The 13257-nt window shown below is 49.6% G+C and overlaps 1 protein-coding gene across 1 annotated transcript in view; it reads right to left on the reverse strand.

The window, feature by feature from the left end:
- The window catches only part of SCD5 (stearoyl-CoA desaturase 5), a 182652-nt gene extending 170955 nt beyond the window's left edge, over window positions 1-11697 (reverse strand). The window contains exon 1 of the mRNA XM_053594774.1: window positions 11042-11697. Within this exon, the coding sequence (XP_053450749.1) occupies window positions 11042-11273 (232 nt within the window). The 5' untranslated portion in view covers window positions 11274-11697. The remainder of the gene's footprint in view (window positions 1-11041) is intronic.
- Window positions 11698-13257: the final 1560 nt, after the last annotated feature.

Raw genomic sequence — 13257 nt, forward strand, 5'->3', positions numbered from 1 at the left:
GTTCTTTGCTGAAACTGTTACATAAGCTTGAATGCAAAGCCCCCTCTTTGAGAATTACTCATTCCCTGGGTACCTTCCATGTCTCTGTGAGGTAAGACAGAGTTAATAAACTTCCATTTGTTTTTCCCTTGCTAATCAGGGGTCTGTCCCAGCTAAAAACTACAAAGGGTAGAGAGACAATTTATTTTCTTTCCCTACAGAGTCAAGACCCTAAGTAACTTAGTATAGCTCAAAAATGTTAATGACTCACCCACTCTTCCAGCACAGCAGAGACAAACACAATGGATTTGGGGGCGTGAGGTGGAAGGGGAGATATGTGGGCATTGTTCACACTTGCTAATAAACATCTCCTTTTGCTTATGGATACTCCAGGGCAAAACAATTGCTTTTGGAGACATGCAAGTGAGTCATAGGCTGAGAATAGAGATGAGCTTTGTTGTAACCATCTGCAAAACTTCTTACGAGCTTATTAGAGGAGTGGATTCATAAACTACTCCACGAAACAATTATATTTTGGACATGCATTTCTTATTTCATGCATGGAACTTGAAAGAAGAGTATTTTCCATTATCTACCCTTGCCTAGAGAACAGTTAAGTTTGTTACAGTACTAGGGGAAACTACAGCTGTTCCTTTGAGTTATAAACGAAGGATGGGTAGAGACCCTGTCCTTGTTTTCTTTTTAAGGCGGGGTGGTGCAGAGTCTCATTCTGTTGTCCAGACTGGAGTGCCATCATGTCAGCCTAGTTCATAGCAACCTCAAACTTCTGGGCTCAAGGGATCCTCCTGCCTCAGCCTCCCAGAGTACTAGGATTACAGCGTGAGCCACCACGCCTGGCCATGTCTTTGTTTTCTTATACAATGCATGGCAACCATGCCTCCTTTTACATACAGTATGGGCAAGAGAACAGAAATCAGGCTGTGACTTCATCATTGAGATTCTGTGTCACTCAAAAGATGAGGAAAATAATCAACCAAAAGAACCATCAGTCTGGGGAAAGTGTGTCACCATGAGAACCTTGGTAAAGAACACATTCTAAGTCCCTGGTTTTCCATCCTTTTCTTTTTAATTCAGTTCCAGCAACCCTCCCACCAGGATATTTAACAACCCCCTGTGCCCAGAGTTACTGCCCCACCCCTGCCCCGCTGCACCTCATCACAGCCCAGAAGAGCAATGGAGCACTCTGAAAGTTCCCTGGTGAGGTCAAGGGTGAGTCCCAGGGTGGATGGGCCAGAGGGGCAGCCACAATCCCAGGGCACTGAGAAAGGTCTCTCTCTCCAGTCCTTCCCCCAAAAGCACACAGAAACTTTTCTTATAGGGGAAACAACGTTTTTAAAGTAAAAAGATAAAATGCAAAACTTCCCTTAGAAAGAAAGCCCACGAGAGGACCTGGCTTCATTCATTTATTCCCTGATCCAGCCCCCTGATTTATTCCTTGATCCAGCCCCCACATGGCACAGCCTGCGCCAGGTCCCGACAGGCAGAGGGGAGCTCAAAGAGCTCAGAGCACCATGGAAAAGGCAGATGTTTACAACTTACTATGATGACCAGGGTGTTCCAAATGAGGTCATGGGTCAAAAGCAAAGGGGAAAAGCCTTCAAATAGAGCCTGGGTTTTGACTGGCATTTCACCCCGGCCTCATGTGCTCAGTGGCTATAATGCTCTGAATGTCTACGTTCCCCTGAAATTCCTATGTTGAAATCCTCACCCCAGTGTGGGGGGCCTTTGAAAAGTCATGAGGGTACAGCCCTTGTGAATGGGATCAGTGCCCCTTAAAAAAGAGGCCCCTTGGCCATGCACACTGGCTGACGCGTGTACACCTAACACTTTAGGAGGGTGAGGCTGAATTTCTTGAGGCTAGGAATTCAAGACCAGATTGAGCAAGAGCAAGGATCGGTCTCTACAAAAAAAAAAAAGAACAGAAAAATCAGCCTGGTGTAACGGCATGCCCCTGTAGTCCCAGCTACCAGGGAATTCGAGGCAGAGGATCACGTGAGCCCCAGAATTTGAGGTTGCTATGACCTATGACAACCCCACAGCACTCTAGCCTGGGCTATGAAGTTAGATCCTATCTAAAAAAAAAAAAGAAAGAAAGAAAGAAAGAAAAGAATGAGAGAGTGAGAGCAAGAGAGAGAGAGACACCCCAGTGATGTCCCCTGTCCCCTTCCCCACATGAGGCCCCAACATGAAGGCAGTGTCTGTAGGCCCAGAAGTAAGCCCTCACCAGACACCAACCTGCCGGTGCCTTGAGTTTGGACTTCCCAGAACTGTGAAAGATAAATTTCTCTTGTTTAAAACCCACCCAGTTTATGGTATTCTATTACATCAGCTGAGCAGACTAAGACAGTGGCCAGCCCCGAGTAGGCTGACCCACCCATGGTGATCCATTCCTTTGCCGGGGACTGGTTTAGTAGGAACTCATGACACAATCTTACAGGTGAGACTTGAGGGGACATCAGCTGTGAGGATAAGCTATGTGGCAAGAGGGAAGATTTCATCTCTGACCAAGTGAGACTTCAGAAAGAGCAGCCTCTCTCCTCTCCCATTGGACATTGTTACAACCCCATGTGGTGCCTGGAACTCTGGCAGCCTTCCTGGAACCATGTGGAAAACTAAATGCAACAAGTCTGCCAGGGCAGAAAAGAAACCTGCTCTTTCACGATGATGTTGGGCCATCCCAGAAGCATCCTACCTTAACATTTCTTACCAGTGAAATTAGAAATTTTCCTATCTTTTAAGCCATCTGAAGCTGAATTTTATGATACTTGCAGCCCAAAGCATCCTCAACTGATTCATGTAGAAGGCAGCCCTCCCCTGAGGCCTCCTCCCTGGTACCAGTTCATTTGTTAAATAGACAAGCCAAATTCCCCAAGGCCATGCACAGAGTCTCCTTGTTATTTTTCCCTGGCTCTATTCATGAAAATAAAATTAATTTTCTAGTCCATGAATTAAACATTGCTGCTGCCAGCTGAAAGATTTTAGCAACGGCCTTTTGTTGGCAACAGAAGCAGGATCCCGACATGGTCTAAAATAAGCTACAAGAAGTCAGAAGGGGAGGAGGGAAGCAGAGGTGAGGAGGCTGTCAAAGAAAAAAAAGTACAAAATCGCACTCAAGTCTAGCTTCTCTAAATAGTCAGCCCGCGGCTGGACTCGAGGCCTGGGAGTGCTTCTCTACTGTGAGTCCACAGATGAATCACCTGGAGACGCGGAAACGCAGATACGATTCCATAGGCCCAGGGTCTTTTATTCCTCGCAGCCTCCCACAAGATGCCGATGCTGCTGGTCCGAGGACCACACTTTGAAGGGCCAGCGCTGCAGCTGTGGGACGTCTGCATGTTTGTTCTGAAGCCCTGGAATGTCTCCAGAGAGAAGTCTGCAGCCTGCCAGGACCTGCAGAGCCTTTATATCTTCCTTAGTAACACTTGACCCTGCAGTGGCCCCAACACCTGCAGCAATGGGGTGAGGGATGGAAAGGAGGGAGGACCCAGCATGTTGGGATGTGAGCTAGTGAGAACCAGCCACTTAAAGGTGAGTTCAAGGGAGAAAACAAGGTGAGGATGGGACCAATCCCTCTACACACACATACACCCCTTTCAAGATGCAGGGGAAAGAGCAGAGAACACAGAAAGAGGGAGGAGGATGGACTCTGAGTCTGATATGAGCTTTTTATACCGTTTGGGTGTTTTTTTAGTTATTTATTTCCAGGACTGAGTCTAAGTCTGTGAGATCACATACCCAGCTGGGCCATTATTCCATTAGCCTCCCTCTGCATTGGGCAGTCAAGGCAAGGCCCAGGTCCACTGTGTGCATATTCAGACCGAGGGACCCTGGCACCACCATCCCCTAGTGCCTTTCACTCTCATCCCATCACTGAGTGCTGGTCTAGAAACAGGGATCCTGAGTGTCCCATCGCTCTAGAAATCCTTGTGGGTGTGTGACAGGCTAAGAGGAGGTGACAGTCAGGGGAGGCTGGGGGAGCCCCAGGGCAGCCCCTCTTTCCATCCTCCAGCCAAGTCTTGACCTCTAGCCAAGTCTCCTACCTGCATTCCTCTCTCCCCAGCACACCAAACTGTCAGGTTCCCCAGCCACCCTACTTGCTGTGGCCTCTGCTCTCATGGTTGTCCTGTGGCTACCATGCTAATGCCAATTCACCCAACCCCTCCTCTGGCCAGCCCTGCACCTCCTGCCAGGCTCTGTCTGGCTCTTCTGGAAGCCTCCCAACCACCCCAAGCTGGCTCCGCCTCTCGGGCCCCCACAGCTTTCTGCAAGGGATGATGCTTTGGGGGTTGTCAGCCATGTATCTGTCTCGTCAACTGCCCTGCAAGTGCTATGAAAGCAGGGATGGTGCCAGTGCCTGGCAGGTAGTGGGTGAGAAATAAATATTGTTAAATAAGGAAATCAAATAATAGTTCTCAGTCCAGCTGTGCATCACAAACACCTGAAGAGCTTAAAAGCAAAAAATAAAATAAAATAAGATAAAAAGTCAGAGCATGTGCCCTGGAGATTCCATTAGTAGGTCTGGGTGGGGGTGGGGGGTCAGGTTTTTGAACGTTTTAAAAGCTGCCTGAGTGATTCTGAGGCAGAGCTATTTATGATGATCACTGGAATGAAAAAAATGAATGAATTAGTAGATGAATGAATGTACAACCGGTGGAAGACGGCAAGTCTCACTCACATTCATGTGCACCTCATGAACAAACGGTGGGCATTTATGAAAGAAGACACCTGGTACCTGTTGTGTCCACCAACCCCTTGCCAGGGCAAATAAAACAAGAGGCAGGCTCAGCGCTCGTAGCTCAGAGGCTAGAGCACCAGCCACATGCACTGGAGCTGGTGGGTTCGAATCCAGCCTGGGCCTGCCAAACAATAATGACAACTACAAAAATTGCCGGGTGCTGTGGTGGGTGCCTGTAGTCCCAGCTACTTGGGGGACTGAGGCAAGAGAATCGCTTAAGCCCAAGAGTTTGAGGTTGCTGTGAGCTGTGAAGCCACAGCACTCTACCAAGGGTGACAAAGTGAGAAGAAAAAAAAAACACACAAGCAAGCAACAACAACAAAAAAAAACAGATGGCCTTTACCTGGTACTGCCAGGGGTCTGATAGGAATAAGTCTCATCCTCCAAAGGAAAAGCTAAACAAGGGAATGAGCCAAGTGAAGCTCGGAGGAGCCTGGGACTGCAGCAGGAGGGGCTCACGTTACACTGGGCCATGCTCTGACTGCTGCCTTTCATTCCAGCTGCAAACTCTTGCTGGTTGTACTCTGATTATCCCCAAGCTTGTGGAATTTCCAAAGAGACATGGGGCAGAGGAGCAGGTAGACTGCGTATACCACATTCTGTAGAACATCAAAATAAACATTCAACAACAACGACAAAATGCCACCCAAAGACACTTTCTTTTATAGATCCTTGAAAAGAAACACTCTGGCTGTGTCACCCTTTTGCAAATCTATCCCTGGCTTTTCCAAGCAATTATTATAATTTTATGCAATACACAAAACAAGGGATGGTGAGGACTAAAACATTACAGCAAGGTCATGATCAAGTATTTGGATTTAAAAGCTGTGCCTTACATGAGTCACAAGTACTCCAATTCCCAGACAGACAACAAAGCCAGTCCAGGATTTTCATCAGGCTCCCATCTTGGGAGGCAAGAAGAGCAGATAAATGGAATGTTTACTCTCTGGCAAATACTTAAGTACTTAACTTAAGAATCTGAGTACTAATTCTTAAAATAGCTGTCAGTTCAGAACTATTGTCCCCATTTTACAGATGAGGATATCGAGGTTCACAGTTTGTAAAGGGACAGGTTTTGGGTTGAATTTGTTGGCAATGCTCCAGGATTCCAACCCTGGTTTCTCTTCTGAAGCCTTCTCGCATTTCATAATCATAATGCAGTCTGCAGTGACCTTGACCGGTTTTAGAAAAAACTGAGTTAATAATGTTAACCTCAAGCCAAATTTATACTTGTTGGGGCTATTCAGCCAGCAAGAGCACAGAAGCACACACTATTCTCTCTGGTCTAGCTGCAATCCAGCCTCTACTAAGGATTTTAGTGCTTAACTGTTTATTAAAAATGTAAGAGTTGCAATAATGGGCTGGGTGTTACCAGGAATAAAGAAAGATTCATTCACTCCACCTTTTTTAGTTTTTTTAGTAATTTAATTGAGCATTAAAAGATTTTATTTTTAAATGACTCACATGACAAGGAGAGGGAAAAGCAAGTCAAAACAGAGACCCTAACAGATTCAGAGAATGATTTGGCCCTGTTTCTGCAGCATTCATACCTGGTTGTTTTCACAACCCCAAAGAATACTCTAAAGAGAGGTGAGTTGTTAGCTGAACAAAAAGACTCTTAGCTGCAAAATAACGATCTTTTGGAGGAAAATAGAATGAAAGAAAAGGCTACAAGGGATGGAGGAAGTACAAAAGGGACTTGTTTTCGCCTCTCTGGGAACTTTGAGAAAGAGCCCTTATTTTTAAAGCCAAAGCTAACTTTCCATCAAGAAAGGCAATGAAGCCAAGTTCTATGTCAGCTTCGTAGAAATTATTGTGCTGCAAGAAGCCTCCCCCTCCCACCCCGCTAAATAAAAAGAGCCAGTATTAGGACTGATAATAAAAATAGCAGCTAATAATTACTTAATATCAATCAAGGGTCAGGCACTGTGCTAAGATATTTATCTAATTTGATTCTCACTTTATGAGCAAGAGATATTCATATACCCATTTTAAAGGTGAGAAAATTGAAGTTCAGATATGTTCATTTGTGCAAGGTCATTCAGCAGGGAAGTAGGAAGAGCAAGAATTGCACATTCCTATCTGTCTCTATTGAGCCTTGCTCACTCTAGAAAACCATGGAGGGCCGAGGGAGGTGGCTCACACCTGTAATCCCAGCACTCTGGGAGGCCGGTGGGTGACTGCTTGAGCTCAGGAGTTCAGAGACTAGCCTGAACAAGAGTGAGACCCCATCTGTAAAAAATGGATGGGCATTGTGGAGGGTGCCTGCAGTCCCAGCTACTCGGGAGGCTGAGGCAAGAGAATCACTTGAGCCCAAGAGTATGAGGTTGCTGTGAGCTGTGACACCATGGCACTCTACCCAGAGTTACAAAGTGAGACTCTGTCTCAAAAACAAAAACAAAAAAACCATCGAGGCAAGACAGAAGTCCATGGACCAAGCTTTCTTGGGGCTTTTCAACAATGGCAGGGACTTGGTAGAAAAGAAGCACAAGAATAGAAAGACATTTATAACCAGTCCAAGTTATAAATGCAGGTTGCCCGATGCATGACAGAGGTTCATGTTTGAGCCAATCTCAGAATCTGCCCGGGACCAGCCTTCCAGACCCAGATGCTACTGACCTCCCCTCTGCCCACAGCTTGTTACTCTCTGCCACTTCTCAGCTCCTTGTCATAGGCAGAATCCCACTTGGGTGGTCCAGGAGCTCCAGCAGCCGGAAGGGCACCAGGGAATCCTGTATCTGCCTCAGCCATGGTCACATTAGGCCTGGGCAGGATAGAAGGACGGTTGACCCATCAAAGAAAGCAAGGCAAATTTACTACTTTTCATGCCCAGTACTGTCACTGGAGTTGTCTCAAAGGGAAAAAAACCATGATGTCACCATGGGATCCATTTAGGGGAATCGGATGACATTTAGGGAGAAACTAGAAAAGGCAGTGATGTTTCTGGGAGTCAACCCCCAGACACCTGAGGACAGCAGGGGAAAGCCCCGCTAGGAGGCAGCAACGGGACTTTCACCTCAGCACCACGACTGCTGGGCACCACTCCCCCTCGTCTTCAAGTGAAGATTTTTCCTCTAGTTGGAGTTTGCTTTCTGTCTTTGAAACTCATAAACTCATCCCTGAGGACCTGGAAGCACGGAGAGCATTCTGTTCAGATAGCCTGCCCACTCAGAAAACTGAAAGAAGAAGGGAAAACAACTTGCTCTGGCCCCCAGGAAGATCCCTGGCAGGAGGGTAAGGCAGTGGACTAAATTTGATGGATCCTTCATGGATGACATTTTACCACTATGCAAATTACTCTCCATACACTGCACACCTAACAGACCCCCTGCCCAGAGCACTGCAGGGATGCCTCTTGTTTTCAGGGCAACCTGGCCTGGGCTGGAGGCTGGCAAGTGAGGGACGAGCTAAGCCTTTCCTTGACAACTCAGGTCTCTAAAGTGGATGAGCAGCCCACTGGGGGAAAAACTTGGCCCTTGTACTAGGCAGAACCAGAGGGGAAGGTGGTGGGAAAAGGAAAATTCGTGGGTCAAGGCACCAGGGCTTTTACTGAGAATAACCCTGTGTTATGAGTCCCCCTAGTCCCTCTAGGTGCCCAGCAGAGCCTGGCCAGCAATGCCACTTCGCTGGTCTCTCACTGTCCCCTCGTATCTTCCCTCAAAAGAAAAAAGTACAAAATCCTACTCAAGTCTAGCTTCTACCAGATAGGATCTATCCTGGATCTATCAGATAGGATTCATTGTTTGGAATGTTTCTAGGTCACAGTTTTAGAACTTAACACTACAACATCCACTATTGTCTGCTCCTTTTCTTTCTTTTTTTTTTTTTTTTTCTTGTAAGGGAGGCAATGAGCCATGCCCGGTAGCTTGTGCCTGTGATCCTACCACTCTGAGAGGCTGTGGATTGCTTGAGCTCAGGAGTTAGAGACCACCCTGAACAAAAAGGAGACCCTGTTTCCAGAAATCGCCGGGCATTGTGGTGGGCACCTGTAGTCCCAGCTACTTGGGAGGCTGAGGCAAGAGAATCACTTAAGCCCAAGAGTTTGAGGTTGCTGTGAGCCCAGGGCACAAAGTAAGACTCTGTCTCAAAGAAAAAAAAGAAAAAGAAAAACAAATAAAGGGAGGCAATGAAGGGAGATGAAGTGTAGCAAAGGCAGAAAGTCTTTGCCTTTGGGGAGAGGTACACAGATGGTGTAGAGGCAAACCAGTTTCATGCAGTGTGTTGATCTCCCAGAAAGCTAGAGGAGTTTGGGGACTCGGGAGGTATCCTCTGGCCCAGGTCTCTCAGAACAAAGATTTCATCTTTACCACAGAGAGCAGTCTGCAAAGGGCAGAGGTGACCTGGCAGACCCGAAGAGGAAGACCTTGTTCTTGTGGCTCCCGGTCGAAAGCCAGAGTCTTGGGGCTCAGGGTCTGTCAGGAGTGGAGTCTGGGAGCCCTGTGGAGTTCCAAGCATGTAAGATAATATTTTAAGTGCTCACTTTTCCCTGAGTGCTCTCTGAACACTGCAGCTATTAAAGATAAATCTCAACCCCCTAGAGGCCAGTGAGCTCTGAAGTCCAATGCACAGCCGGCCTCAGGAAGCTGGAAGAGGAGCTCTGTGGGGGCTGCAGGCACTGAGGGCTTCGTGGGTAGTGTGGGGTGTGTCCATGAAGCAATGGCTGAACATTGTACAATCTAGTCATTTGGAGATAAGGGAAGATGGAAGACCGATGGAAAATTAACTAACACCTACCCCGTTTCCCCGAAAATAAGACATCCTCTGAAAATAAGACCTACTTACAGGAAAGATAAGACGTCCCCTGAAAATAAGACCTAGCGCATCTTTGGGAGCACACCTTAAAATAGGACACTGTCTTATTTTCGGGGAAACAGGGTAAAAGAGGTAAAAAGGACATAGAATTGAAGAGGTGCATTGGAGAAGGGAGTGAGACAGGAGATTACTCAGAGCTTTTGGTGTTGGGGGGGCGTGGTTCAAGGCTTTAGGGATTGGCAAAGACCTTGCCTCTCATCATCCCTCAGCCCTGCGGTTCTCTCCCTGAGCCACACCCCCTAAGCGGGACCCACATTCTAGATGGGTTTGCTTCCAAGCAGCAGAGACCGCAGGGTTTCTAAGGAAGGTTTGAACCCTATTTTCTCTCCAGGTATTTGCAGCTGGCACTATGCCAAAGAAGCTTTGTATACCCGTCTTGTTTGTTTGCTTATTTATTTATTTATTCATTATTTTTCTTCCTCTTTCCCTCAAGAAATAAAAGCAGGTTATATTTCTCTTGCCCCTACCTCCCCTCGTTAGACATCTGGGAAACAGGAGCTGAAAAGGGCTTCTTGGATTACCTCAGGCAGATCTTCACTCCAGCCTATCAATGCCTGTGCCTTTTGTCCTGGCTACTGCCCCTTCAGAGACAGAACCCCAAACCAGTTATTGCGGTCAGAGGAGCCTGTGAGGGGGCTCACAGAGCAGCCACTAGGGTCGTGCAGAATAGGCAGAGCCCCTGGCTCCTGGAGGCAGGGGATGGGGATGGGCTCCCGGGCTCCCTTCCCTGCCAGCAGGGATGTGGGTGCAAGGAAGGAGGAGGACAGGAGAGCCACAGGTGCGGAACAGACCCGCTCTGGACAGATGGGGACTGGGCTTGGAGAGGGCTGCACAGCCACAGCGGAGCTTCGTCTTGGGGGCAAAGCGCTCTCGAATGGGCTCGGTTTGCCCGCCCGGGAAACTTCCAGGGCCGGAGAACTGCAACTGGGCATAGAAGGGAACAGGGACTGGGGCCTAGAAGAGGCAGGGAGGGAATTGGTTTCTTCCACTTGGTGCGCAAAAACCAAGATTCAATCCTGTGCCAGGTCTCTCCTGCCTCCATTCCCTTGTCCTTAACTGGGCCCCCGGGTTGTATGGCTCGCGGAGCAGACAGGGGCATAGGAGAGCCCCCGAGTCACGCACGGCCCACACAACCATCCCGCCAACCCGCCTTCCCTCAGAGCCCGATTCAGCCAGCGCTCAGCCCCAGCCTCTCCCTTCGCGCGCCTCTGCGCATAGCAGTGGCGCCGCAGGACTCCGGGTCTCTCCTGCTCTCCATCTGGGATCCCTCAAAGGCGCTTACTCAAGCAGACCGCGAGGGGAGGCAGAAGTTGAAAATACCTGGACAGAAATACCTGCCCGTCCCAAAGGGCGGGGAACGAGATGCCAAGGGGAACGGGGCGGAGGGCAGGAGGCGCGGGAGAGCGGAGGGAACTCCGCACCGGCCGCACGGCGCGGCCCCAGCTCGGCCTCACCACGGTGCCCGGGGCGCAGTGGGGCGCCGGCGGGACTTACCCCAGAGCAGAGTGAGCGGCTTGGCTTTGGGGATGAGCACCAGGGAGTACACGGCCCCCAAGTGGAGCAGGCTCATGAGGACGACATTCCTCCAGACGATGTTCTGCCTCTGCCCGCGCGTGCCCGGCCTCTCCTGGCCGCCGCCGCCCTCCGAGCTGTCGAGCCCGGCGCGGATTTCCTCCCTGGCCTCACAGAAAGGGACCTTCCCCGCGTCGGCAGCCGGGCCTGGCATGGCTGGCAGAGGTGGGCGCCGGCGGCGACAGGCAGGCGCTCGGCTCGGGGGCTCTCGGGCGGGGGCGGGGGCCTCTGCCTTTGGGGGGATTCTCCGCGCTTCCAGTCCTCTCCTTCCCAGCCCTTCTCTCTGGCTCTTTCCCTATTCTCCGGGCGATCAGCGACGCCTAAGGCAAATCTTGGCGGCCGGCATCTGTTGCTGGCGTATCACCCATGCGGCTGCCGGGGCTCAACTCCGTGGCGAGGAAGAGGAGGCGAGAGCGAGCGGCGCGAGGGGCGCAGAGGCGCGGGGAGCGGGCGGAGAGGGCGGCGCAGGAGGGAGCCAGAGCCGCGGGGAGGGAAGCCCTGCATAGCTACAGCCAATCAGGGGCGCCTGCGGGCTCTTAAAGCGAAAGGCGCCCCTCGGCCTCCGCCTGCTGCGCGGGAGTTGGAGGCCGAGTGAGAGGTGGCTCCCGGGACAGGGAGCCCCAAGAGCAGCTCACAGCGCTGATGTGTGTGTATGCGCGCGCGCGCGCGTGTGTGTCTAGTCCTCCCAAATATTTTCAGACTATCCCTTATGAGAAGGTTTTTTTTTCCTTTCTCAAGCCACAGGCCACCTGGGTTGGAGATTTTTAAAAGCTTGCCTGGAGTCACAACACAAGTTATGGCCAGATCTGCGGTGAGAATCGGAAGTCTGGTGTCTGCCAGGTCGTGGGCCCTCTGGACCAGCGGAGAGATGGAGGGCGGCTGCTCAGCTCATAACTAGGCCGCTGTGGATGACCCAGGCACACAGTAGGTGCTCAATCAGTGCTGTTAGCTGATACATAGTTGATTTGGGGCGAGTTAGTGGCCAACAGTGCCCCGCCTGCCGCAGCTCTGTGCTAAATTCTTGCTAACTGGCACACGTCTCCTCGGCCCTCAGTGATAAAACAATACCTTAACCAAAAATCAAAAACCCAATACCTTAAAGTCCGCACATGAAGAATTGGACTTTAGAAAAAAATCACCTAGAACATTCTAAGGAGAATTAACTTGTGAAAAATTTGTGTCTGCCTATTTCTTGCCTCCTAAAGCTGATGATTGAAGAGCTCTCCAGGGAGGAAGTCTCCCGAGCAGGGGAGCTGCACCACCTGCAGGCAGGCAGCAGAAGGAAGGGCTCAGGACTGGAAGCCAGGAGCGCTGAGTTCTAGTGTCAACTTGCTGCAACTGGGCTCAGCTCTCTAGGCACGAATTCCTAATCTGAGCAGCAGAATTAGTCTGTACTGGCCACCTTGCAAATTCTATGAATGTGAGTTTGAAGGGATGCTATTATGTTGACCAAAAAAGTGAATTTTTGGATTAACCATTGTTAGGAGACCTGCTCAGAATTCCAGGAGAGGGAAGGAAAAAAATCAGAACTGCATGAAAGGACCATACATGACATCTTATTGTTGGCAGACCTGAGCCTGACCAATCAGCGATCAAACAATCTCTAACATAAAACTGAAGCAAGGGCTTGGCGCCGGTAGGTTATGGCGCCAGCCACATGAACGGAAGGTGGTGGGTTCGAACCCACCTGGGCCAACTAAACAACTGCAACAAAAAAAATGGCTGGGCATCGTGGTGGGCGCTTGTAGACACAGCTACTTGGGAGGCTGAGGCAAGAGAATTGCTTAAGCCAAAGAGTTGGAGGTTGCTGTGAGCTGTGACGCTACAGCACTCTACCAAGGGCAACATAGTGAGACTCTGTCACAAACAAACAAAACAAACTGAAGCAAGGTGTGTGGCTTGTGGAGTCAGGGCCACTAAGCAGGTGTTATGACACTGCTTCAGGTAGAGTTGAAATTACAGAATGACAAGAAATTTGCCGAGGGACCAGATAACTGTTGGCACTGCACAATGACCAGTGAGACAACAGATTGTGAAACCAGAGGGTGTGAATTTCTTCAGTCTGCCCAACCTGTGCTCTATAATGAGCCACATTCTCTTCTCACGCTCTCTGGATCCCCTCAGCCACAGACCCCTGA

Source organism: Nycticebus coucang, chromosome 1 (assembly GCF_027406575.1).
Source record: "Nycticebus coucang isolate mNycCou1 chromosome 1, mNycCou1.pri, whole genome shotgun sequence".
Taxonomy (NCBI): Eukaryota; Metazoa; Chordata; class Mammalia; order Primates; family Lorisidae; genus Nycticebus; species Nycticebus coucang.